Source organism: Mustela nivalis, assembly GCF_964662115.1.
Source record: "Mustela nivalis genome assembly, chromosome: X".
NCBI lineage: Eukaryota > Metazoa > Chordata > Mammalia > Carnivora > Mustelidae > Mustela > Mustela nivalis.
In genome coordinates, this window is record NC_139040.1 from 65660770 (window position 1) to 65688673 (window position 27904).

General features: G+C 37.4%; 2 protein-coding genes across 3 annotated transcripts in view; both read left to right on the forward strand.

Moving 5' to 3' along the window:
- Window positions 1-27904, forward strand: part of ZDHHC15 (zDHHC palmitoyltransferase 15) — a 1212570-nt gene that overhangs the window by 892098 nt on the left and 292568 nt on the right. The gene's annotated exons all lie outside the window — the stretch shown is intronic.
- On the forward strand, window positions 1627-27457 carry RLIM (ring finger protein, LIM domain interacting). 2 transcript variants are annotated; one of them, XM_082716041.1, is made up of 5 exons: window positions 2082-2319; window positions 4126-4189; window positions 17936-18128; window positions 19033-19116; window positions 20422-27457. In XM_082716041.1, exons 3-5 carry the CDS (start codon window positions 17960-17962, stop codon window positions 22044-22046), a joined length of 1878 nt encoding a protein of 625 aa, XP_082572167.1. In that variant the 5' UTR covers window positions 2082-2319; window positions 4126-4189; window positions 17936-17959; the 3' UTR covers window positions 22047-27457. The 2 variants fall into 2 exon arrangements, with proteins under 2 accessions (XP_082572166.1, XP_082572167.1); XM_082716040.1 differs by lacking the exon at window positions 4126-4189 and having other exon boundaries at window positions 1627-2319.

Genomic DNA, 27904 nt, shown 5'->3' on the forward strand with positions numbered 1-27904 from the left:
AATATTTTTACCAATTTGTCATTTGTCTTTTAATTTTATTATAGACTAGTATTACCCCTTAGCTCTTATATGTCATTTTGAAATTGTTTTTTTCAGTTTTTCATTTCTCTTTTAACTTCACTAACCTTGTGTTTTGACATTCAGAAGCTTTTATTTATTCTTATTTAACAGTAATTCCTTTTAAAAATTTTGTGTCATGTTTAGAAAGTCATTCCACATCCCCAAGGATGTAGACATATTCACTTATATTTTCTCCTGCTTCCTTTATAATTGTAACTTTCACATTAAGCTATGTTTGCCTCAAGAACATGTAAAGGAGTGGCTAATGCTATTACCAATGCTCACTATCGGGTTTAATAACACCTGCAGGCCACTGAAGAATTCGTTTTACGCATTCTCAGTAAAAGTTCTGGTACACGACTACATCATATAAGACAAAAGCTGATAGCACCTAAATTATGTGTACATATTGTTAAAAAATGACAATATCAAGTCTGATGGGAAGATGAGCAGGAAGTGTGAGTATATTATTGTAACTGCTTGGAGTGAAATACTTATATTCAGGCTGATGAAATGGCCATCATGCTGAGAGGGTGCCTTCTCTCAAAAAATATTTGATAGTGATAGTCCGGTGGTGGGTATTACGGAGGGCAACTACTGCATGGAGCACTGGGTGTGGTGCATAAACAATGAATCTTGTAAGACTGAAAAAATAAAATATAATATAAAAAATGGGTATGATATTCTAATATACTTAGTTTATAACACTTTTGAAGATATTTAGATTTGTGTCTGACCTGCAATTATTCAATAAAATGTTAACTGTTAAAAAATATTTGATAATCTACTATGAGTTCGCTGGTGTTATAACAATAAACAAAACAATGAGGTTTGCTGCTCTTAAGGGGTAGGGTAAACAAATAAATAATATACTTTCAGACTAAGTACTTTAAAGAAAATTAAGCAGATAAGGGGCTGGAGAAGTTGTTATTTAGGATAGCGTGGCTAGGGAGACTCCTGTGGGGAAATGACAATTGAGAAGAGGTTTGGTTGTTGAGAACAAAGATATGAAGGGAAAATATTCTAGCCTATATAAAGTTGTAGAAGTGGGAAGAAGTTTGGTTTGTTGGAAGAAAAGGAAGAAAGCATGTAACTGGAGTGCTACCTGGAAACAGAGAAAACAGGAAAAAAAAAAAAAGGGAAAATAAACACGGAAAACACCCTAAAAATTTGGGTAATGTTTTTCTAAATCAACTGCGAAAACCGGTGTTGGACGCTGTATGGCTGGTTTCCTAACTTCCTTCAGGCATTACCATCTAAGAAAGGCCTTCTGTAACTGTCCTTTTACAATTTCCAATGTTATCAGATTTTCCCACCCTTTTTCAATCATCGACCCTTTTCAAGTGTTTCAGAAAATTAGCATCTCAGAGAGGCCATCTCTGACCACTCTTCAAAATCGTAATTCCCGTTGGCCCCCACCAAGCACTCTCCCACCCCACCCCCTTTCCTCTGCTTTTTCTCCCTAGTATTTATCGCCAGACATATACATATATAGTAATTACTGTCCCCTCTCCCGAGTATGAAGAACCATGAGAAAATAGAATATAAAGAACCATGAGAACTGGGATTTTGGTCCGTTTTAATTTCCGCAGCATTCCCAACATCTTCAATGCTTGACATACAGTTGGCACTCAATAAATGTATGTTGAATAAAAGGTAAGATGCTGTACGAACTAGTCTGAATTAAGCGTGTGAATCAACGTCAGGTTGGACTAATACCGCATTTCTCGCTCTCTGAAAAAGGCTTCAAGCAGTCAGGCTGTGACAGTCTTCAGTTTCCAGAACCGGGAAAACTCAGGTTCCCACAGTGCCCAAAACGCGAATTTCTCGCCACAGTTCAAAATGGCGGAGGAGGGTGGGGCCTGTCACATGGTGGGCGTCACAGCCCCGCTCCTTTTCCAGATCGCGGCCCGCCTTGCCGCGTCGTCTGCTGCCCCCTTCTTCCTCCCGCCGAGCCTTTTCGAGGAATCGCCTGGGATTGGCTAATAGGCTGGGAGTGGGGCTGCGGGGCCGGAACACCGCATCATCACTTCCTGTTGTGGGCAGTCGTTTCCTGTCGCTGCTTGGTAACAATGGGGAAGATAATGGCTGCCTGAGCAACGTCTCGGAGCAGGCGCTGGGCTAGAGGCGGGTCTCCACCAGCGACTCATCGGAGGCGGGCTTGAGAGCAGCTGCAGGGGAGGCGCGCAGGAGCCTCGGCGGCGGCGGCGGCGGCGGCGGCGGCCGAACCGACAGAGTCGGACCCGACACCAAAACCGAGTAAGTGAAGCCTTGGGAAATCCTCTTGAGAAATGGATGGAGCGCGAGGGGAAGACAGCGGCGCCGCGGCTGCCGCGTTCTCTCAAAATGGCCTGAGTGTCGTGTCGTGGCGGACGCTCAGTACCGCCTCCGGACCCCAGGCGCTGATTGCTGCGGGGGGCTCCGTGGCGTAGTCGCCGCTGCCATTTTAGTTGGGTGTATAGTCACAGTTTCTTGAAGAAGGGGAAGGAGGTGGGTAGTACTTCCTCTCCGTGGCGGTGCGAGCTAAAGCCAGGGCGCTCCACAGCCTTTAGAATTTGGGGGAGGCGATTTTTGAGTGTTGGCCTCAGGCGTGAGAATCTTTGATCGTCTCAGGTTTTTCTCTTGGGTTCTCTGGAGGCTTCCCTCGCTTCCCCATCCCCCTTTTATATGGCCGGCTTGATTTGGGAAAAGGGGAAAAAATCAGGTTGCTCTAAGTCAGATGCTGGGAACTCTTGGGCCTTTAGATTTCCCAGGATTTGCAAAACCCCATTTTGAGTCCTTCTGCTGGGTACTATAAATTAGGCGCCCCCTGGGGCCACGATGACATCTTCCCTGAGGATCTGGGGCAACTGTGGTTTACTCCCTTACTCGAGTAACCCTGGCGTATCCTTTGCCAGATATCACTGCAAGGATCCCCCAGAAAGGCAGGGGAAAGCCATTGCGTGTTTGTTGTTTTTCCCTGGGTAAGGGTGGGAATTGGGCCAAATGATTTTCAACTTAATTTCCGTTTAATCCGGCAACAACCCAACCCCTCCCCGCTCAAAAGAAAAGCCTTAGGGTCTCGGCTTCTGCGGGCGGTACCTGCCACGTACGCCATAGCTTTAGTAACTAGTATTAACCGGTTGGGCTTCTGCTTCCTGAATACTCAGTCCCTTTTTGCCTTATGCTGATTAATTTCAAGATGGAGGAGACAGCCACGTTCCTTCCCTAGACAGTTTCCCCATACTTATTCCACAGGTTAGTCCGGGAATCTGAGGCCTAGCGGTCCTGTTATTTAGGTCATTCTTTTCGTTTGGGGGCAAGAGGAAGCATTTATAGCAGGTTGTCATCCACCATTTGCAAGGTCCCACAATAATTTTGGTGCAAATAAAGAGCCCGCATTTCCTGAATCAGAATTAACTGCAGTCGCTTTAGATGGTTGAAGGGAGGAAGAAATAAATGTATTACTAGTCGTTTCTACCACTAGAATCACTTATTTGATTCTTCGAAATTAAAGACACAATTACTCATATCGTCCTATTAGGTACATTATGTCCGTCCTGGATAACTTGAGACCAGGCAGGCACAATTATTGCCCCCCAAAAATCAGCTTTCTAGATTATAAAAATAAAGTACCCAGGAAGACCAATCCAAATAATTTTTAAACTATGGTTTTAGGAGACTGTTAAACTGAAAAATATTTCATTCTTTATCCCTAATGTCCTAGTGATCTTCTCATACTTTAGCTCCTGCCATAGGCTACTGTAATGTGCCAGATAAGTCCTTGAAAGTAACTATCAGAATCTGAAAATATTACTGGTCTGATAAGGAAAGGCCTATTTTAAGCAAGCTTATATTAAAAGGTAGATTGGCTTTCAGCCTTTAAAGGAAATCTTACATCTTACACAAGATTCCTGGTTTCCTCTGACCTCCATCTCCCCAAATATCCTAGTAGTAATATTAAATTAGATTGGGTTATGGGGTGTGTAACTTAAAATATATAGGATGTTTTTTTTAGGATGTGTCTATTTCATAGAAAATGTGTATCTTGAAAGAGGAAGAATAATGGATTCTTTTTTTTTCTAGAGCAGAGAGTGAAGAAAACTAAAATCCAGTTTATTGTATTACAATACTATGTCATAACAGTCAGGTAATTTATTTTTTGTTGCGTCTCCTGATGATTTTTGTGTAGAATGCATGTTTAAAAATATTTATTCTGTTTTGCAGGCCCTGTAATTGGATGGGCTTATTTGATACATGTTTGTTGGTGTTGGGCATTCTTCATAATAAGAGTGGGTATTTTTTATTGGGATTCAAAGGGTAGTGTGTCTGAATAGCTGGAACTCCACTAGTGTTTTATCTGTGAATTTTCCCCTTCTAAAATAATGTATGAAGTTTACCAGTACGTGTATAGAACAGAAAGAACAAAATGGAAATTTGCTGCCTTAAGTCATTGTTGGGGTGGGATGGGTCTAAATAAATAGCATTTAAATGTTCATTGCATAACTAAATGAATATCAGTAGAACATCTTACAGGAATATAATCCTACATTATTTTGTTTGGTGTTCATTTTTTTCCTTCAAGATCCAGAAATTCATAATTGATAAAAAATACTCTGATATTAACTCCTTTCATCGTCATCATTTTATGGTAACCACATGATTTATTGCCTTAGCCAGGATGCTTTTAAGAGCAAAAGGGACATTATTAATAGTTATGCCTGGACAACAGGTGGAAACCTAGACTGCCCCAAGCAAACTGGGATGGAGTTAGTTAGCCTAAATTCAAAGCTAACTTGTATTGAATGCTTATGTACTGTGTCCTGTGCTTCACTTGCATGACTTTGTAATCCTCACAGCAAAGCCCCATGAGGATATTAACTATTTTACAGAGTTAACTGAAACTCAAAAGAGGTTAAGCAATTTGTCCTCAATTAAATAGCTAATAAATGGTAGAGCCCCCATTTTAACCCAGATGTCTCTGATGCTGAAGTCACTAAACTTTTATGCCTCTAGACTTAATTGCTCTCTAATTAGATTGGAGATGGAAAGAAAATAAAGGTTGCAGTAAAAAAATCTACAGGTTATGTCGTATCAAAAACTTGTTCCCACTTAAAGAGAATCTGGTTTATGATGCAGAAGAGACTTTTTTAGCAATTACACTCTTCCCTTTTTTATGTCATGGCTTCTGTTTCAGCTATTACTGCTTGTGATATTATTTGACACACTTAATTTAAAACCACACATGGTTTTAAGAAATAGTTTAATGAAGTGATATCTAGAAATGTTAGGCTGGTTGGATATATTCGTTGAGATTAGTGAACATGTTGTAGGGACTTAGATAATACAGTAGGTCAAATGGGACATCTCTATCTATGGAATTACAATGTGTATATTACTTTCTGCATAGCCCTAGTAGATTGCAAAATAGAGCAAATCACTGACCAGCCTCTTCTGTCTTGATTTACCATAGAGTGGGTAAAAATTAGAAAGTGAAAAGTCCTTTCTCAGATCCAGACCAGCAAGGTGCTAGAATTTTGGGTCACTGCCTAGGACATGTTTTGTTTTCTTTGTAAGTCTGCTTCCTTATCATCTCTGTATAACACAGAGATTTCCAAAACCTTATGGCCCATCAATTTAAAAAAATACCAGTTTACATAATCAATTGATGTTTTGATAACCAGCTTAAGAAAGTATTCTGTGTCTGTTTTTCCCTTCGTTGTTTTTTGCCGCCCTTGAATATGGAAATTTCCCAGATAATCAAACAGTTCATTTTTCCAGTCATCAATTGAAATTTTTTTAAATATGAAAATCTTGGTGGTTTTGAATAGTTCAGGCATATGCTTGTGAACTTGTGATTTTGTTTCTGAAATACATAGTTGATCTTTTTGTTGTAGATTTTCTGACCCAGGACTTTAATTTCATCAGTCCTGATAGTACCTACATACATGTGAGACAAATATTTATAGACAGTTTGTGGTGTGTATGTAGATTTGTAGACTTTGTGCAGTAATTTCATGACTACAGATTGAGGTGCTCTTATAAGGTTTGCATGGTGATGAACAAACATACTTTGCAGGGAAGAGGAGATTTTGTATTGAATGTTTTAAACTTTCTTTAGAATGAAAAATGGTCTCTTTCCTCTTACTCTCCACTTAACTGTAGGGAAAAAGAAGTTAACTCTTAATTATAATTTTCATTTTTTTATTGACCAAAGTTCCTGTTAGTGTCAATTACATCTAAGGTGACCATATTAATTTATCCATGCTGGAATGCTTTTGAGAGTGAAAGAGGGCCGTATTAATAATTACTGTGGGATAACAGGTGTAGATTGCTACTCTTCTGGACAAACTGGGGACATATGGCCATTTTTGCCATCATTTCTCTAGGAACACTGGTTCAGGAAGCACAGTAGTCAGCATGTTTGGTTCTGTAACATAAAATTGTTTTCCTCAAATAACATAAGTCATTTGTGTAGATAGTATTTTCTTTTTTGGTCAGGAGATTTTAATTTTAAAAATTTACTTCACTTACTAAAAAGTTAATATTTGATGGAAAGCTCATGTTCTTAAATTAAGATACTACCTTACCAAAATTGCCAGGAATCAGTGACTTTTTACATTAATAACTTTCTTCATAAACACATGAACATTTTGGGTTTTTGAGTCATTTTTTGACTTCTTGGCAACAATGAGAAGGCACAGTTGAGTTTGTGGATAAGACAAAAGTCTAATTTAGTAATGTAGCTCAATAATGTAAAGAACATGAAATAGGTATTCGAAGATTAAATTTACTGTCTAAAGTACTTGCATGAATAGAAATGTCATCACAATGATTTCCTTTTTTAACTAACTTATCCCTGTGAACTGGCACCATTTGGTTTGATCTCTGTCCTCTGATTTGTTGACATTCGTATTAATAATCTTTCGATTTAACTGTTTCTGAGGATTGTAATAGAATTGTTTGTTAGATGCAGGTCAGTAGACCTCCTTCCAAGAGATTAGACACATAAGGGACATTTCTGAATCCTTTTTTTTTATTCCTGTTCTTTTCAAGTGGTAGCGGTAGAGGAATATAAATTAGGCTAAAGTAACACTGCCATGCAGATAATGTTTTATAATTTTGTATTGCTGTAATAGTATCAACAGTAGTAGAGGTCTTGGTAGCATCCTCTGACAGGCCAATATTGGAAATAATCAACAGATCGTGTGGGTGGTGACAGTTATCATGCCATAGGTAAAGGCAGTGAAATAAACATCAACCCTGTCATGTTTTTTAGAGAGGGATGCTTTGTATTTGTTTTGAAAAATGTAAGATAGTCACAAAAGGGAGAAGTGCGTAAGTGAAATGGTGGTGAGAAAAGCGCAGCTTTTTAAGCTTCCATCCTAGTTATTCATGTTGTTTCTTTAGTTTTATTTTTGACTTATTACTGTAATGTGACCTGGGTTATATTATATTCATAGTCCAGATTCATAGAACTGGAAGGTACCTTATGGATGGTTTTATTCCAGTGCTCTTAATATCGATGATGATCCTGAGGCACACAAGGTTAAGTGAATTGACCAAATTTACATAGCTGGTCAATGTTACCAGCCAAGACTAGAACCCAGTGCCTCCTCTATATTTTGCTTTTCACAGAACTAAATTCCACCCCTTTTACTTTTATCCTTTTACTGATAGGATAAAAAAAGCTGTTTGGTTGTTAATCATTTTTTATTTGTTACAGATGCTAATAAAATTTTAATTAAACGTTCTGCATGTGAAGAATTCTCAACACTTTTTGGTGACTACATACACAATGGTACTTTATATCCTGACCTCAAATTCAGTGGTTCTTTGTGATTTGACTTTTTTAAAAACTGCATGAGATATTTTTCATTTTGGCAGTGGTATTCTTGAGCTTTAGTGACAGGGATTGCATGTCATTAGTTTTCATTTATTCTCTGAGGTTCTTCATGAAGCTCTGTTGCAAGCAGAATGATACTTGTTCTTTTTCAGTATTTTTATACATTTTCTTTTTACACATTTTTATTTTGATACTATGATTTTTTTAATTGGCCTCTTCTGCTTTAGAACACTATTAAGTTTTGGAGCTTGTATGAACACAAAAGATAAAAATGCTCAAGATGCTTTGGTAGTTAGTTGATACTATTAAATAGATATTCACACAAACATTTCATAAAAAATAAATTTGATAATTTATTTTTATAAAATCTTTTAACAGTATGTTTTGGTGCCTTCAGTTGTCTTCATTGGGTACTGTGATGCAGTATGCAGTATGTCTGCTGAGTATAATATGTGTGTACTTAGCACCATGTCTCCTGACCCATTAGTACTAGACAATGTTTTGTTTTGTTTTGTTTTAAGAATTTATTTATTTATTTGTCAAAGATAGAGCACAAGTGGGGGAGCAGCAGGCAGAGGGAAAAGCAGACTCCCCACTGACCAAGAAACCCAATGCAGGGCTTGATCCTAGAACCCTTTTCACCCTAATAAAACAAAATTTACATTTTTTAAAGTTTGGAGTACATGGTTGAAGAGAGTTAATGAAATACTTATAACAGTGGTCAGAAACCTAGTAAGCTGCATAACTTATACTAATATATGGTAGTGACTGTAGAAGAAATGGGGATCACTAACAGTGCTTTTAATCAAGGTGAATAAAATCTGTCCTAAATTCCCTGATTACAGAATAAACCCCAGGCTTGGTTTTCTTGCTGGCTTGTCCTCCTAGAGTTGAATTTACCTGACACAGTCACCCATTCATTGGCCAAACGAGTAGTTTTTGAAATGACTGGCAAAATTTCTAATTTGGCTGCTCGTTTCCAGGAATGGATTTGGATATATTGGCACACAGTGCTCTGAAATAAATAAGGTTAGTAAAGTATGCTTATTTTAAAATAAGTCCTGCTTGGTTCATACTGCTTATAAAATGTGCTTTGTTGTTTTAGAAGTTTTCATACCCAGAGTGAACATGGTATAAAAATCTCATAGTGAGGTTGATTACTTTAGACATGCCTATTGGTATTGAAGGGATGTGTTCTAAAGTCTATAGTTTTGGAATATTATGGGGGGGCAGTTGTTCATATGTGAAAAGTTGACTAGATTTGGAATTAGGAGACCTGGATTTAATTACTGGCTCTTTCCGCTTACTAGCCACCTGGCCTTTGGTAAATCAGTTTTTCTTCCTATACATCTGTTAGGTGCAAAATTGAGGTGATGTTCCTACTTCACAGGATTGTTGTGAGGATTAAATGGAATATAAGTAGAAGTGCTCTATGAATATATGGTGATGGGTATTGTTTAACTAGGGAAAGACCCAAGTGATTTAACAATTACATATTCTCTTAAATTGTTTTATTGGTAAGCTTTTCATAGGCATATTTAAGTTTTAAAGTGGCTGATGCTAATCATGCACGTAATCCAGAATTTCTGACTTACACACATGAATATTATACTTGAGAGTAAGATAACTAAGTAGATTTAAGATTCTCTCTTTTATGATGATAGAAGGAGCCCAGGAGTGTGGGAGTATCCTTCTTTCCTTTTACTAGTTAAACTGGAAATGTATTACAGTGTCCACCATAGAGTAGACTCTAGAGACACATTTTGGTGACATAATTCTTTATTAAAGTTTGACACCAGAATGGAGAGAGTTCTGTATTTGATCATTTGAATTATGGTGTCCTGGCATCTTTGGCATGCTTTAGCCATTAAAATGTTCATTTTCACTCACCAGTGTGATATTACATCTACCAGGGGCTGAACTTGTGATTTAGATTTACTGTATTTTTTCATTTTGTGCCACTTATATATAATAAGACCAATTTCAGGGGTGGGATAGGGGGTTATCTGTGTGTAAGATGATTTTACAAGGCATTTGAAAGCATTGCTTAACATTCTGGTTTTCTTCCCCCCCACCAAAATGTAATTACTTCTAGTCCCGGGGAATTCTGCACGTGTTACAGCCATAACTCACCCCTTAAGTGTCCCCAAAGGGTAGAGGTAGAGCACTTGTTAGTGCTGAAATCTCTTGACCCTCATTCCCAGCCTAGGGGGAATGCAGAGTAAGGCAGAAAGGAAGCACATATAAGGGAGCAAATCAGATTTTTCTCTCCCTGTCCCCTAATCAACCACAAAAAAACCTAACTGCTTTTTTAATGGAAACCTATACCTTAGCAAAATACTGTGTGTTCTGTTTAATGAAACCTTGCTGGTCTGTTCACAGTTTTGAAATAAGTATGTTGCAGGGATGTTATGTGGGGAAATTCTTTCCCTTGATTTTCTCTGGTATGTAAGTATGAGAGCGGGGAAAGGGTAGCGGGATGTGATTGTGTAAGTAATAGTAATTTGGACAATCATATGTTACTTTGTGAGTGTGTCTCATTGTTAAAAATCTTGAATTGGAAGATAAAATTAAACGAAGATAGAAATTCTTCTTGCATGCAATCAACTAACCTCTAAGCTCACCAGGCAAGAGCTATTTAGGATTCAATGGTTCCTAAAATCACAGTGTCAGTAGGGTTTTTAATAGAGGTATAGTGGTTTTTTTTAATCTCTATTTAACATGTAGGAAATGATAGAAATTCTAAAAGGTCAGGAATGAGTCTTGAAGATTGGTGAGCATAGGAAAGAATCATCTATTCCATGTGTATTTGTAGAGTATTCAACATTATTTTATTTTTTAAAAACTTAAAGAGGATGTAGAAATTGTGGGTTTATAGATTGTGAACAGTATATTGGGAACACATTGAAATTCTTTCCATGTGTGTATTTTCTCTACCTTTTAGTTGTTTTCAAAACTGTAAGGTAGAGATGTCGCTGATATAACTGGAACTGAACTTTTGATTTTCTTTAATTTTAACTAAGTTAAATGAAAACTGAAGTAGTATATATTTTCTCATTAAATACAACTTTGTTGTTTTGATAGGACTACATTTTACTTTAACCATTGAAAATTTAGTATCCAACTTGAGATGTGCCGTGAATATAAAATACACATTTCAAAGATTCAGTATTTAAAAAAAAGAAAATAAAACCTCTTGAGTTTTTTTATATTGATAACATGTCAAAATGATACTTTGGTTATGTTGGGTAAATAAGATTCATATTATTTCAAAAATAAAAAAGACCACATAAGGCACAAAGTGCCACTCTTAGTGGCACAAACCCTGTGTGAAGAGGTGGATGAAAAAGTTGCTATCTGAGCTAGTAAAAGCTTCTTAGGAGGTAATATTTCATTGAAGCTTAAAGGGTGAGTGAAATGGGGAGAGACTTAAGAAGGGGCTGAGGGAACGGGGTTTGTAGAAGTGTGAAGGTAGTAAATGACCAAGTGTATTGGAGGGTGTGGATGGAACAACTTAAGTGGATTGGTCTTGTCAAAGTGTTACAGCAAAATTGTGGTGCTGGAATTCGTAGCTTAATAGGATCCTAGGCGCAGAGTAGAAAACCAAGAGGCTTTCCCATCCTTAATGACATTTTAGTCCAAAGGGTCTTTTGGTTCAAACCCCTACCTAATAAGGAATCTCCTCTTGATATCCAGCCTGTGCTTGAATATTTCCAGGGAATGGGTAGTTTGCCTGTTTCGGGAGGCTGGTGGCATCTCCATTTTTGGACAGTTTAATCATTAGACCATAGGATTAGAAGAATTATCTGCTTCCATAGTTCAACTAGTGGCCCTAGTTTGATTCTGTGGTTCTGCTTTCTTTCATGTTATTACTCTAAATATTTGACATTCATAATTGTGCCCATTTTTTGGCTTGTCTTCAGGCTAGACATCTCCAGGTAATTCAGCATTTCCTTTATGCTGTTACCTGGCTTATCATCTTGGTTACTCTAGATCTGAACAGCAGGTTGCAGTGGGTCTGTTACTATTTTTATTTGAACACTGTGGTCTGTGAAAGCAGTATGGGTCTTTGTTAGGTTCCTTAGCCAGGTCAAACAGGCTTTTTATTGAGCTTTTTGTTAACTAAAAACCTTCAGGTCTTCTTCATGTGAGCTGCCTTTGTCACAAGAGTAGGTTTTCCCCTTACTCTGTACTCTTAAGATGGGTTATTTCAGCCTGATAATTCTTCATAAACTGTTCGGGATAGTGTATTTACCATCTTTTTGTTGATTTCAGCTCATCCTCACAATCCACTGAGAATTCAGAATATTGTCATATGCATACATCTTCATTACTAACTCCCAGCTTTAAATTGCTGAGATTTGGTTAGCATGTCTGACATGGCTCTCTTTTAAATGCTAAAGACAGGACTGTTTGCAGGTTAACATTGCTCTATAATCTTTGAGGGTGGTATTTGACAGCTGTGAATCTGTTAAACTGTATTGTCTTCAGACTCTGCTACTCAGCTGTGATTCTAGGATCAGCAGTCCTTGGAGGATTATTTAAAATGCAGGTTCTCAGGCCCCATCTCAAATATACTGAATCAGAATCTGCATTTTAAGAAGATTTCCAGTTGATTCGTTTGTATGCTGAAGTTAGAGAAACACTGATATAGCCTCCATTTCTCTGTGACATTTAAGAATATATAATCTCACACTCTACAGAAATCAGGCCAGACTAGTCAGCAATGTTATCGTCACACGTCCCTGTCAAAGAGGTTCTCAACCCTAATTGCCCAAAAGAATTACCTGTGGAATTTTTTTTTAAAGGTGTCATTTTTTTAAGATCTTATTTTATTTATTTGACAGAGACCACAAGTAGGTAGAGAGGGAGGGAAGCAGGCTCCCTGCTGAGCAGAGAGCCCGATGTGGGGCTTGATCCCAGGACCCTGGGATCATGACCTGAGCTGAAGGCAGACACTTTAACCCACTGAGCCACCCAGGTGCCCCACCTGTGGAATTTTTAAAAAATACTGCTATCTGGCCAACCCCAGAGGTTTTCCAGGTGACTCTAATGTGTAAGCCAAGGGTTGAGAACCATCCCTCTGTCAAGCAGATGAGATTAATTTGGCAGTGAACCCCACTTCTGATGAATACATTTTCTTCTACATGTTTGCAGTATATCTGATAGTCTGTTGCAGAATTTCCCTGGTTTATTGTCAGATTTTGCTGTGCTACAGTTTATAGACTCCGCTTTATTTGAAGATTTGATCATTTCTAAAATCTAGTATTTTTAGCATCGCTCCTCTGCTCTGATTTCTCAGAGGTTATCATTAGAAGTTTTGCAGTTTGGGGTCTTGATTCTCTCTTTGAGAAGTTTGTTTTTCCTCTCTTCCCAGTTGAAAGGTGATTTCTCCTCATTAAATAAAATGGAAACAAAACTGAAATTGAGTGCCTCTACTTTTCATCTTCTGTTAGTATACCATTTCCACCCCCCCCAACTCAATACAAGACCCCTTTCTGATTTCAGAATGTTTTTCTTTTCTTTCTTTCTTTCCTTTTATTATTATATTTTTCAAAGCCATTTTTAAAATCTCCCATATTTTTGCAAGTTTCTGTTCCACATGGGCTTTAACCTCCTTGACAACTATTCTTAAGACTTTGTGCCATTCTTAAAACAGTACTTAGTATGTATGTTTTCTGTTATCTTTGGCTCATATCCTTCAAATATCAGCACTTAACAGACATTTTTGTCTTCTTTGAAGATTTATGTTTTGAAAGCCTTTCAACCCTATGGAGTTGTACTTCTTTATAAATTATTTTTAGGGTACCTGGGTAGCTCAGTTGGTTAAGTATCCAGCTCTTGGTTTCAGCTCAGGTCATGGACTCAGGATCATGAGATGGAGCCTGCTTAAGATTTCTTTCTCTCCCTCTCTCCCTTTTCCCCCAACACATGCTTGCTCTCTCTCAAAAAAATTACGATTTATTTTTAGAACTATTTACTGATCATTCACAAGTGGACATTCTCCTAACTTTCATGTTGTTAACTTTCACAATATTACGTGTTTCAGAATATTAGCAAATGTTACTGGTGCTTTTATTTGGTATGCAAAATTATGGCTGTAGTTTCTTTTTCCTTTGAGCTTTTCTGTATTTTAAGTTAGCTGCTTACTGTTCCCAATACCAAATTATATTCCTTAACTACATATGGAAATTTTGGCTTCCTTTGTTTGTTTTCATTTCCTGGCCTATATAACTTCAGGCTATTGATTTCCAATTTTCTTAAAGTTTCCGGTTATAAAAAACCAGACAGTTAGAGAAGCTTCTTTGTCTTTTGTTTTTTCACTATCTGAAAGAGGGTTTGTTTTTATTTTTCCCTTTAGTTGAATTAGGAATATCCAGATACTTTATGTGTTGTGTGTGGGATTAAATCTTAGTATCAATATAGATTACCTCTTTCACAAATCAGATTTTCATATGTTCATGTACTTAACTTTTATTTTTTCCAGTGTGAACTTAAGGTCAGTCTGGGATTGGAAGGAAAAGAATTAGAGGATGAAAGTTTTTGTTTGGAGTCTTATTTTAGATTGTTTACTACCACTGTTTATCACTGGAGTGGTTAATTGAGAGTAATAGAAAAGCCAGGTAGTGATTTGTTCTTTTGCTTTGCTGATTAAAAGGCAAAATTGAGCATATTACATAGTTAGATAGGGAGAGAAGCCCAAATTTCTACAAAAGTTTTTTTTTTATTAAATTCGAAAGGTAATAGTAATAATAATGGATTAGTGTTTTTGTAATACAGGTCTAATAACACGAAGAATGGGATTCTTTTTTGGAGGGATAACATTTTGCATAATTAGGGCTAAATGTAGTACTCATTAAAATTATTGGCAGATGTTCATTCATCTAGTGTTACTGACTTGAAGTGAGATTTTCCGTATTTCATTTTTTATAATGTCTTCACACATACAGGTACAAGAGATCTTGCAAGTTCAGTTCCAGACTAACATAATCAGGCAGATATTACAACACAACAAGTCAAATGAATTTTTTGGTTTCCAAGAGCATGTAAAAGTTACATTTACACTGTACTGTAGTCTGTTAAGTGTGCAGTAGCATTATGCCTAAAATAATGCATAGCTTAATTTAAAAATGCTTTATTGCTAAAATGTGCTAACCATCCCCTGAGCTTTCAATGAGCAGTAATGTTTGCTGGTAGAGTTTCTTGCCTCGACATTGGCTGCATCTTCTGTATCAGCACTTGCCCTTTCACCTTGCACTTCTTTGTTACGGAGATGACTTCTTTCCTTAAACCTCATGAACCAACTTTCAGACTTTTCTTGTGCAGCCTCCTTGTCTCTTAGCCTTCATAGAGTTGAGGAAAGTTAGGGCCTTGCTCTGGATTAGGCTTTGGCTTAAGGGAATGTTGGAGCTGGCTTGATATTTTGTCCAGAGGACTTAAACTTTCTCCGTATCAGCAAAAAGGCTCTTGAGCTTTCTTACCATTCATCTATTCACTGGAGTGAATTTTAATTTTCATTTCCTTCAAGAACTTTTCATTTGCATCCACCATTTGCCTGTTTGGCACAAGAGGCCTAGCTTATGGCTTATCATGGCTTTTAACATGGCTTCCTCATTAAGCTTGATCATTTCTAGGTTTTGTTTTAAAGTGAGAGCCGTGTGACTTTTCATTTGTATACTGAAAGGCCGTTGTAGGCTTATTAATTGGCCTAATTTCAAGATTGTGTCTCAGAGAATAGGGAAGCCTAAGAAAACGGGGAGAGTCGAGGGAACAGGTGGTTGATGGTGTAGTCAAAACACACACATTTATCTGTTAACTTTGCTGTCCTGTATTGGTATGGTGCATTGCACCCCAAAACAATTCCAACATTAAAGATTGCTGATCACAGATCACCATAACAAATATAATAATGATGAAAAGTTGGAAATACTGCAAGAATTAACCAAAATGGGAGGCAGAGATAGGAAGTGAGCTAATGCTGCTAAAGAAATAGCACCAGCACACTTGCTCCATGCCAGGTTGTCACAAACCTTTCAATTTATTAAAAAACACAGTATCTGTGAAGTGTAACAAAACACAGTATGCCTATATTGCTGTCTAATCAATCCACAAGCATAAATTAATGAAGCATATTTATCCCTTAGAGAAGGCATTTATAGAATTCATTTGATATTTACCTTTTAGCATATCATTACACAGCAGAGTTGTCTGTCACTTTCAGTTGAAGGTTAGGTGGAAGCTCCTCAGATGGACGATTAGATGGATTTTGAAATAAGGTAGTGTTCTTTGTACTTGCAGTAAGGTCCAGAAAAGTCTTTCTGGAGCTGTAATTCGTGCTTAGAAACTAAATCTGCTACAAATTTGTATGGAAACAGAGCTCTCGTTTCTTTGATAGCATAAGAAGTGCATGAAGCATCTTGTTTGACATTATGATTCCAGTGTCAGTTGTTGCTGAAACGATTTTTAGTCAGTTTTGCATGTCAGCACTGTTACCAAGTAGTAGGACAAGTTAGGATATTCAGCTTCTTTTTCTGACAAAAAATTCAGAGAGCTGGTGATGGTAAAGTTCACAATAATGAAGTTCACCATTAACACTGCTGGTTCAGCAATATAATAGATTCACATAGTTTCTACAGGCTACCTGCTGATGCATAATATAAGGAATACCCATAGACGCGAAGCACTTTACATTTTCATAGGCTTCAGAAATTTGTCCAGCTTGTCTTTTCTGCTCTACACATACATGTACCACCATTTCAGTTGTAATACATCTTAGCAGATTCCGCTTCAAACTGCTTAGTGTTTTCTCAACTTTGTTAAAATATTACCTGTAGCTGCTCCAAGCAGACTATTTGTAGAGGCTACCTCTGTAGTTACTTCAAACTGCTTGAGTAAAAAACACTTGACTCCTTGAATAAACAACTGAATAGTATCACTTACATTTGTCGACTCATCAAGGCCCAAGAAAAACCACTCAGTATCATTTGCTATCTCATTTTTCAATTGATTATGACATCTGAGTATCCTTGAATTTTTGAGCAACTCTACTCCCCAAAAAGCTAATAATCTTAAAGATCTTTGGACACATTTCTCTAGCTTCTGAAATCAAGCACAGTTTAATTAACTCACCATCAATAATATAGCTTTTTTTGCTTAGCTAACAAGCCACTTGGAGACTTACTCTGGTTGAAGCCTTGTTTTTATTCTTGTGAGAAAATATTTGGTGATGAGATATTTAGTTTTAAATTTTCCAGTTTTTCAGACTACAGCTTTAGCTGTGAGTTGGGAACATGGTGATGAATGCTTGGTCTGATAGTATGAACGTGTATTTTCTTTTAACACAGCTAAATAGTGCCATTTCATAATGAATTCAGTCTGTTCATCTCAAAACAAAATAACCCATACCCTACTATGCCTTTGAGGGTGACATTCGAAGTGCACTTTCACTTCATTTGAAATGAGAACGTATTGGTGACTTCTTAAAATGTCACAGTATGGTGTACACATGGCACTTGAAATGCTGTCAGGTTGCCTTACTGCATCTTAGAAGGCACAGATCATCACCAGTGCAAAGCAGTGGGAGGGCCACATTCAGTCTCTCACATCTACTTGGCTCTGCCGTTGAGGCAGAACAGCAGTCACAGACAATATGTAAGTGAAGCTGTATGTATTGTAATAAAACTTGTTTAACACTGAAATTTGAATTTCATGTACTTTTTAGACATCATAAAACATCATCTCCCTTTTGTTTAAAAAAAAAAAACCAAAAAGCAATCTTTAAAAGTGTAAAAAAATCATTCTTAGATCTCAAGGAAAATATAGGCACCAGAGCTGATTTTGGCCTATGGTCCGTAGCTTGCTAATTCCTGACCTCCTTTTTTCCTAACATAACAGGGCTTTTTCAGGAGTTTTTCTTCTATGAAATTTTATTCATATGAGGTCTTAAAATTCACATCTTGACCTGCATTCTGGGTTTTCACATAATTAAAAGTGTTCTACAGAACACATGCTAACATTTGTTTTCAAGATTCATCTCTTTTCTCCTTATAGATTATTTTCCACTTGTTCATCAAGATGGAAAGCTCAGATTCTAACGATAAAGGAAGTGGTGATCAGTCTGCAGCACAGCGCAGAAGTCAGATGGACCGATTGGATCGGGAAGAAGCTTTCTATCAATTTGTAAATAACCTGAGTGAAGAAGATTATAGACTTATGAGGGATAACAATTTGCTAGGCACCCCAGGTATGCGATGTGTAAAGATTTATATATGTAAATTGCTGATCTTTTTTTTTTTAAACTTGTTTTAAAAATCTGTCTCTTCAGCCATTACGAAGTGTCATTTTAATACAGGGGATGTAGAATGACATTTATTGCTGTACTTACTGCCTCATTCTGTTCACTCCTATTTGGAATTATCCTATATGACATCTTTTAGTTAGGATTTACATTATGAATTTATAGTGAGCTGACTGAAAAAGTGGAGCTGAACAATATTTTTGTTTTAACTAGCTTCACTTAATTTACTAGAGATAAATTTAAATATGGAAGAGCTAATGAGAATGTTGATTCCTAGGACAAGCTTTTTTTGGGGGGGGGGTGTCTGTGATTCCCGGATTTTGTTCCAGTTGTAGTCCTCCAAAGCTGTCCTTGGGTAAATTTGTCAATTCAGAACTTCGTGTTTGGTTATTCTCTTTTGCCCAGTTAGGTCTCATTTGATCCTAATTAAAATTCATGATCTCTGGTGCTCCTCATTTCTATTTAATTCTAACCTTTGCGTTATTGTTTAAATTTTGAAAGGTAAGGTGTTAGCATGACTTTTAGAAGAGGGAGTGCATTTTTAGCCAACAGTACCAGACTTGAATTAGAATGCCTCAGTTGGTATTCTGGCCCTGCCATTTATTAATACAGCAATCTCTCGCTTAGTCTCAGTTTCCTTGTTTTAAAATGCAGATGATATCTACCTCCCAGAGTTTCAGTTTGAAAGAATGAGAAATCGCATGCAAAAGCATTAAGTGAACTGGAAAGAAACTTGCATAAATTGCCATGTCATGCCCCCAAAGAAGTAAATTTTACCGACGTTCCTAGTCTTTGGTTTTCATCTCCATTTTTATTTGTAATTTGGCACACATTTCTAAACTATTTTCAGGTGAAAGTACTGAGGAAGAGTTGCTGAGAAGACTACAACAAATTAAAGAGGGCCCACCACCACAAAACTCAGATGAAAACAGAGGTATATTTTGCCTTGGGGGGTGGGTAGAGGATGGAACAGATAAGGAACTCCAGGAAAGGTCAGCTGAAGATTATCCAGAAACAGCATGGATTAATTTAGTACTAAGGAACTGTTAACAAAAAGGGAACTGGCATTTTCTTGGTATTTGGTGAGAATGTCAACATGTTTTTTTTTTTTTTTTCTGCTTCACCTTTGGGTTTGTATTTAATTGAGACATAGTGAGAAATGGCCTATTTAAATATGCTGGTTATTTTCTTGATTTTGCACCTCTGCTGAAATTTGCTCTCACCTACCACATTACTTCTTCCTTACAAACATGTGCATTTTCTACCAGCAGAAAGAAATGCTGTATTCTCTAACCCGGTGGCTCTCAATGGGTTATATGCCCACCCCACCCCCGCCCAGCAGATGCTGGCAATATCTGGAGACCTTTTTGGCTATTGTCACAGCTCAGGGTTTGCTATGAGCATCTAGTGGGTGGAGGTCAGGGATCCTGCCAAACACCCTAACATCCTAAAATTCATAGCAGCACAGCCCCCACAACAGAGAATTGCCTCGCTCAAAATGGAAATAGCGCCACTGTTGAGAAACCCTGCTTTTAATTTTAAGTAGGATTATAGGGAATTTGACTGTCTGACATAGAGGCTATAACAACAGTTTGGTTCTAGAGCATGCCATTATATGCACCATGCGAGGTTCAGACTATTCATTTTTTATCTGGTCTCCAATTTCATGTTAATTTAAAATCTTGGTAATACAAAGATTTCCTGAAATACTTTGGAACCAGTAGACCCTGTTTATATTTTTGCAATGGCTGCAGTAGTCTTGTATTTTAAAAGTCCTGTATTATCAAAGGCACTTAAGTCAAGATCCTAGAGGAAATGTAGACTAAGGAAAATGCGAAAAAATGTGACTTGAACAAAAATACTAGCCCTGTACCCTAACGAATGTTTACCTTGTTTGGTTAATGTTTTGATAGTGGACTGAAAAATGTCTTCTGACAGTCCACGGTGGTCTCCTAGGCTCTGTATATGATAAAGTTCTGAAAATAGACTTCCTTCAGACTACCTTTTAAAAAAAACTTTCTCTGAATTTCTCTAGGATTAGCTTGCTTTTTCAAAATGGAATTGAAACATTCCTGCCTTTACTTGCAAATCTGTGTAGTGTAGTTCACAAAAATCTTTAAATGTGAGGTCTGTTCAGAATCTTTGCTGTTTTTTAACACAGTTTCAGAGCACTATTACATGATTGTCCTAATTTTAGTAGTTCCTTTTTCTCCCTCTCCCCTCCCTGTTTTAAAAACAGGTGGAGACTCTTCAGATGATGTGTCCAATGGTGACTCTATAATAGACTGGCTTAACTCCGTCAGACAAACTGGAAATACAACAAGAAGTGGTCAAAGAGGAAACCAATCTTGGAGAGCAGTGAGCCGGACTAACCCAAACAGCGGTGATTTCAGATTCAGTTTAGAGATCAACGTTAACCGTAATAATGGGAGCCAAAATCCAGAGAATGAAAATGAGCCATCTGCAAGACGTTCTGGTGGAGAAAATACAGACAACAGCAGCCAAAGGCAAGTGGAAAATCCACGATCTGAATCAACATCTGCAAGGCCATCTAGATCAGAACGAAATTCAACTGAGGCATTAATGGGAGAAGTTGCACCCACCAGAGGTCAGAGAAGGGCAAGAAGCAGGAGCCCAGACCATCGGAGAACCCGAGCGAGAGCTGAAAGAAGTAGGTCACCTCTGCATCCAATGAGTGAAATTCCACGGAGATCTCATCATAGTATCTCATCTCAGACTTTTGAGCATCCTTTGGTAAATGAGACTGAGGGAAGTTCTAGAACCCGACACCATGTGACATTGAGACAGCAAATAAGTGGACCTGATTTGCTAAGTAGAGGTCTTTTTGCAGCTTCTGGAACAAGAAATGCCTCACAAGGAGCAGGTTCTTCAGACACAACCAGCAGTGGTGAATCTGCAGGATCAGGACAGAGACCTCCAACCATAGTCCTTGATCTGCAAGTAAGAAGAGTTCGTCCTGGAGAATACCGGCAGAGAGATAGCATAGCTAGCAGAACTCGGTCAAGGTCTCAGACGCCAAACAATACTGTCACTTATGAAAGTGAACGAGGAGGTTTTAGGCGTACATTTTCACGTTCCGAACGGGCAGGTGTGAGAACCTATGTCAGTACCATCAGAATTCCAATTCGTAGAATTTTAAATACTGGTTTAAGTGAGACTACATCTGTTGCAATTCAGACCATGTTAAGGCAGATAATGACAGGTTTTGGTGAGTTAAGCTACTTTATGTACAGTGATAGTGATTCCGAGCCCAGTGGCTCAGTCTCAAGTCGAAATGTGGAAAGGGCAGAGTCACGGAATGGAAGAGGGGGTTCTGGTGGTAGTAGCAGTTCTGGTTCCAGTTCCAGTTCAAGTTCCAGTTCCAGTTCCAGTTCCAGTTCTAGTTCCAGTTCCAGTCCTAGTTCCAGTTCCAGTGGTGAAAGTTCAGAGACTAGCTCAGAGGTGTTTGAAGGCAGTAATGAAGGAAGCTCATCATCAGGCTCATCAGGTGCCAGACGAGAGGGTCGACACAGGGCCCCAGTAACATTTGATGAAAGTGGCTCTTTGCCCTTCCTTAGTCTGGCTCAGTTTTTCCTCTTAAATGAGGATGATGATGACCAGCCTAGAGGACTCACCAAAGAACAGATTGACAACTTGGCAATGAGAAGTTTTGGTGAAAACGATGCATTAAAAACCTGTAGTGTTTGCATTACAGAATACACAGAAGGCAACAAACTTCGTAAACTACCTTGTTCCCATGAGTACCATGTCCACTGCATCGATCGCTGGTTGTCTGAGAATTCTACCTGTCCTATTTGTCGCAGAGCAGTGTTAGCTTCTGGTAACAGAGAAAGTGTTGTGTAATTAAGTTCTGAACTCTCAGCTATGTAGCTGGTACTGTGATGGGCAAACAGGAATCACTTGCTTTCTGCCCACTTTTTGAGTGGTGCTTAAATGTAAAGTAGCAACCTGAATTGAGTCATTGCTTTCTGAGTGAATCATTGTCCTTTTTCCAGTTTCTGTTCCAGAATAAAAGGAAATATTTAAAAGCAACGTTTTAGGACATAAAAATCTGATTTCAGTACCAGTAATTGATATTACTGATGATTTGTCATATATGCTTATCAGTTTCTCCTTTGTTATCTTTTTAAAGATCTGCCTTAGCAATGGCTCTTTATCCATTTCACGTTGATCTTTAACATTTCCCACACCATAGGAGAGGGGCAAAGGAAACTGCCAGTTTAGACTAAGTTACAGTACATGTTTCATAAATGATTGCTTAAAGCTATACCATTCCCAGTTATTAGTTGGCACAAATTCAGCTAAATGCTGAATATCATTTGTTCACCTTTCAGATGAGGTGATATTGGACGTCAGTGTAAATAACACTAAGGTTAGGATCTTCTAAGTGTATAACTGTCTCCTAAGCCCATCACTGTGGCACACTGTAGAGTGAGCTTATAGTTTAATTGAGATATTTATCTTGTGGAAATATTAAAAAGCCTATGCTTGTGTAAGTGAAAAATCACATTCATTTGTTTAAAAATGTAAAGCTATTTTGTAGAGGCTCAGTACTTTTCCAATGCACTGTTGTATTAATGCATTAAAAATTGTAAAGTACCATGCTTAGAAATGAAAAAAAAACTGCTTTTTGTGAGCCAAGATAGTAAAACACACACACACACACACACACCCCAAACAAAGTACAAAGCTGCTTTTCTAAGTGTGTAGATGTCAAGAGCAGAACATATCTAGTATTTAATGTATGTGAACAGCTACTGTGACATGCAAAGGAAAGGACAGTGTGCAGAATTGAGCTGCATTACCAATGGAAACTTGGTACTTTAACTTGGATTTAAGCAGGAAATGAAAGATGGGAGGAGTCAAGAAAACTGCTCTGAAAAATTTAAAATTTTTATGAAGACAGTAATCATACAGACGGGAACTGGTTTCATTATGGTGAGGTCCTCAACACAGTATTCTGCTTGAGCTGATGAAGTAGATTAACGAATTTGTTAGAGTTTTGGTTAAAAACAAGAAACAAACCACTACCACCTAGCACAAGTTACATTGATGTTTTCACAAGTCTGCTCCTCAGAAAAGGAAAAAGGGAAGGTGGAGGAAAGAGACTATAAACCACTTTTAGCATTATAAGAATCAAAGTTGGTACAGATGTGTGTACTAATAGGAAAGTGTCAAATTTGCGTTCTTTTCGAGATTTGTCATTTAAGGTACCAGTGCACACTTGTTAATACTTCATTACTCTTAACACAGACCTAACATCTCACATTTAAAGGCCAATTGAAGAATTAAGGGATGTTCATCCTTTGTTGAAAATGAATCGTGTTGGGTCATTTGAGATTCACATTTTAATTGTGCTGCCCATGTTTGAAGATGAGGCTGCTGACTCACAATCTATGGGACATGCGTTTTGTGTTGTTTCCTTAGTTAATGAGATTAGGTTTGTGAAGAACCCCAGTGTATTCATACTGAATTTCTCTTTTGAGGCCAGTTGGGGTTAGGATTTAGTCTGAATGTGGAGGACTTGTTTATCTGGTAAAAGATAGTGGGCCCAAAGAGGAATTGCACACATCCTTGGTCTTTAAAGTGAAAACTACCCATGATACTGTACAAATTAAACAGGTCTGCTTCAGGAGTTAGCTGGCTACCTTAACTGTTATCAGCTTAGCTGTAAAGGTTATTTCAAAGCTCATTCTTTCATGTTTTCCTTTGGCTTTCACTCCTACCTAAGTATCAAGGAGATTAACTTGTAAATATGGTAGTTGTTTACTAAGGATATGTACTGCTCTTGCAAGGAAATAATGTCCAAACAAAGCTTCACTTATTTTTTTTAATACAAGCAGATTTCACTGTTTATGGCGCTTATGTAATACATTTTATCTTTTTAAAAAAATTGTCCATGTAAAAGTCAGGATTCCTTTATATTTGTGAGCCTCCTTGTCTCCTTTCCTAAGGGTGTAATCTGCGATTTTCCAGATCTGCAGGGTAGTCCTGATAGGCTAAAAACCCATTTTCCTCTTGGTATAAAACGTCCCATTATAAGGGTGTTCATTTTAAATAGTTGAAAAAGAACTGCAGCACATTCTAAGCATAAAAGAAAGTTATTGACAACAGGTACCTTCCTAACCTCCCAAGATGTATTACTCCTTTGTGAAGTATTAAAGTAAGAGGTAATTCATGCAGAATGCTGGTTTTGAATGTAGATATTGAAGCTATTCATAAACACTGGAAATAGGATTTTAAGTTTTTAGCCTTCAGTGGAATGCACATACTGGACATGTGCATGTGGACACCTTTTTCAATAGCACTCACTGATTCCCATTGGATTGTGTAGAATGGATACAAATATTTTAGTGGAATTTGCTACTTCATTTTTATTTTGTACAAGGTCCATGACTGTATTTATTAGTGTTGTGGACATTGAAGACAAGGTCATTCATAGGTGTCAGGTGTACAGTGGAGAGCAAGAGTCTTTTTTTTTTTCCCACCAGTATCCAAAACGCCTATTCTCTTGAGGCAGCATTTTCTTGCAAAAGACTTTACATTTCATTTTGTATCTTTGCACTTTTTCTTTATTACAGAAAGGTTCTTTCTTGAAGACCTAGTTTGAACTTCATGCAGTTAATAGGAACAAGAAAAAACAATGTTGGGAAATCACATTGTTCAGAGCATAGGGAAAAATACTAAAAACTGAGTTTCCTTGAGTATTTCAGATATTTTAAAAATTCACTTACTGGTATGAAGCATTTGAGGTGTTATGTCCGTTTAACTCCAAGCAGCTGACAAGGTTGAGATTTATTAATACTTAAAACAGAATTGAGCAAGTTAGGTTTAAAGTGTGCAGACTTTATAGCAACACTAGAAGATGAGCCGTGTTGTTCATTTGGAATATTTGCCCTAAAAAGAACACATTAGTTATACCTCAGTGGTGTTAATGGTTAATGAGGTGGGGATTGAGAGATCACATTAGTGTTGGAAGTGTAGGAAATTATCAGTTGTACAGTTAACAAAGTTTAGTATCGGGATTTTGTATGTGTGGTGGTGTGTGTATGTCTACCTGTGCTCATAGGCATGTGTACACACACACACACACACACACACACGTGATCTCTAAAAACATGATTGTTAAGTTTATCCAGACTTTAAGGTTAGGAAACTGCTTAGTTGTAAGTGTTACCTCAAGTAATTTTTACCCCCCTTGGGAAAACATGTCCTTTCTGTGCCAAGTGTTCTCATGTCAGTGTCTCAGATTGTATTTATGAAGGGTTTTCACTTAATATGTTTTTTTTTTTTAATTTAACCACCTGCTTCCCAAATGTCCATGACTTGAAATGGGTCAAGCGTCAGTCATGACATTCAGTCAGTTCCCAAAATACCCATGTGATAGGGAGGTGAATGTTGGAAAAGGCCTCTTAAAGGCCATTTTTACCGCTTGCTAGAATGCAGTGGCACCTTGTGGTGGTTGTTGATACTTTTCTTTTAAAAATGGAGGGTATTCCCCTCCAACCCTTTTTATTCTCCTTTGTTCTTTTGTGAACACAAATTATTAGTGATTTGCCTTGGGTTTTTAAAGTTTTACCTTACTGGCTTCCCTATCAGATGTATTACCAATCTTAAGTACATAGAAGCCACGTTTGTAAGGCACTTTTATTCTTTTCTTGTAAGACTGCTGATTGCTACTTTCTAAAGTATTCTGTACCTTAGTGATGCAAGAGATTGATAAGGCACATAGGAAGGTGTCAGGCATTTTTTTTACCCTTAAGAATAATAATTCTAATATATGTTTAATAACAGCGTTGTAATTCATGGAGTTAAATAGTAAATTACATGCTTTTGGAAAACATTCGAAAATGTAGATCAACAAAAATAATATGCTTCATTTGGAAAGTTAAAAGTGCAGGGTCCAAGGAACAAGTATTTCATTTATTTTGAAATTGGATTTTTAGTAAGCAACTAAGAAATAGATATGAGTTGAGTACTTGCCCTTTAAAAGTTTTAGCATTTTGAATTTGAGTTCTTAACTGGAACATTTCTAAAATACTATAATATTCCCAACAGCTGAGTGATCTCATTTGATTTAATAACTCCACTTTGTATTTAAAATACTGCACAGAATAGAGCTGTTATTGAAGTGTTCAAACTTTCAAGGGATAACAGTTTGTGTCAGTTTTAGGATTATTTTCATGTCTCTATAGGTGTTTTCATTCGAATTTGAAGGAAACAAACACTCTCAAATACAATTACAGTGAGATAACTAGGTTTTGATTAGGATTTGTTTACTAAAGACCCACAGGCTGCTTTATAGTCACCTGGGTTGAATGATAACCTTAAATACATGAAATGAAAGAGAACCCCACCATACCACTGTGCCTCGTTATTTCAGGGTTCCTCTCAGTTCCTGATCTTGCAGATTTATTCCAATACCAAGGTATGGTTGAACCAGCTGCCCAGCCTTAACTCTGTTTAGTGCGCCTCTGCTAACATTCTTTTATCTGATTTGTATGTGTTTTTACTGTCTGATGTTTGGATTTTTACCTCTTGTTAGCTCCATTCATCCCTGGTGCTGCTTTTAAAGATATAGGGCCATGTGATCAGGTATCAAATTGAGTAGGTACGCAGTTGGCCTGGTTGTGTATCTGTGCCTGTTTATCTTCTCCCGGGAAGAGCTGCTTTGGTATAGATGTTTACTTGGATTCATATATAAAGAACTGGGCAGCAGTCTTAGAAAGTTTTCTGAAGCCAAAAGAACCTGAAGGGATTTGAAGGGGGGATAGTAACAAAAGCTGCCTTTATGTCTTTGAACATGAAGCACATAAATGTATGTTCTGTAAAGACTAAAGTGATTGTTATACCAGGGCTTCCTGACCTCTGGGAGAGACTTTCTAAAAAGCAGAGAGGAGCACAAAGTGAAGTGAATTTGGTCGGCTTGCTTTACCTGGTTTCTCATTTTCTTTCAATTTAAATCTGAACATAACCCCCTTCTCCAATATCTACCCAGAAGACTCCTGGTTGGGAAGCCCTGTATTAAATTTTGAGAATGTACCCAGTTTCCTTTTTTTTTTTTTTTTTGTACAGTGCTTTATACCTGCTAAAAATTAAATTGTTTAATGCAAAACAAGACCTTGAAAGGTCAGTCATATTAAAGCTGGTTTGATTATTAATAGTTATCTTTTAGGAAGAAGCTTTTTCCCTATGTAAGATGTCATACTGCAGATTTAAAATATAGACTACCAATAAAATGCATGAAGTGATCATTTGTGCTTGATCATCTCGGGTTTTTCTTTAAAAAGGAAATCTGATCTGATAAAGGTTCTGTTTCCTCCAACCAGTGTCAAATAGACTTGAGTTTTAGAATCAAGTGGAATTCTCATGCAACCTTGATTTTTTTATTTCCTCACTGTGAGTTTGAGCAGATACTGGTTTATGGGATATAGCCCTCGTTTTATGTTGTGTAGTTTAATGGCTTAATCTTCAAGTGATAAAATAAAGATTAAGGTATATTCCAATACAAGAATCTTAGACTTATGTAAATGACATTTTAAGTAGGTGCATCTTTGCTGTTCCTTGTATTTTCGCCATTGCCCTACCTACCCTCTTGCTTGACCTCTATAAATACAAAAACTTGTATAGTTGTGCACGTGTGCTCATGTAGCTTTTGTTTTCCATCCCTATATCCACCCTCTTATACGTGTTGCTTAAGC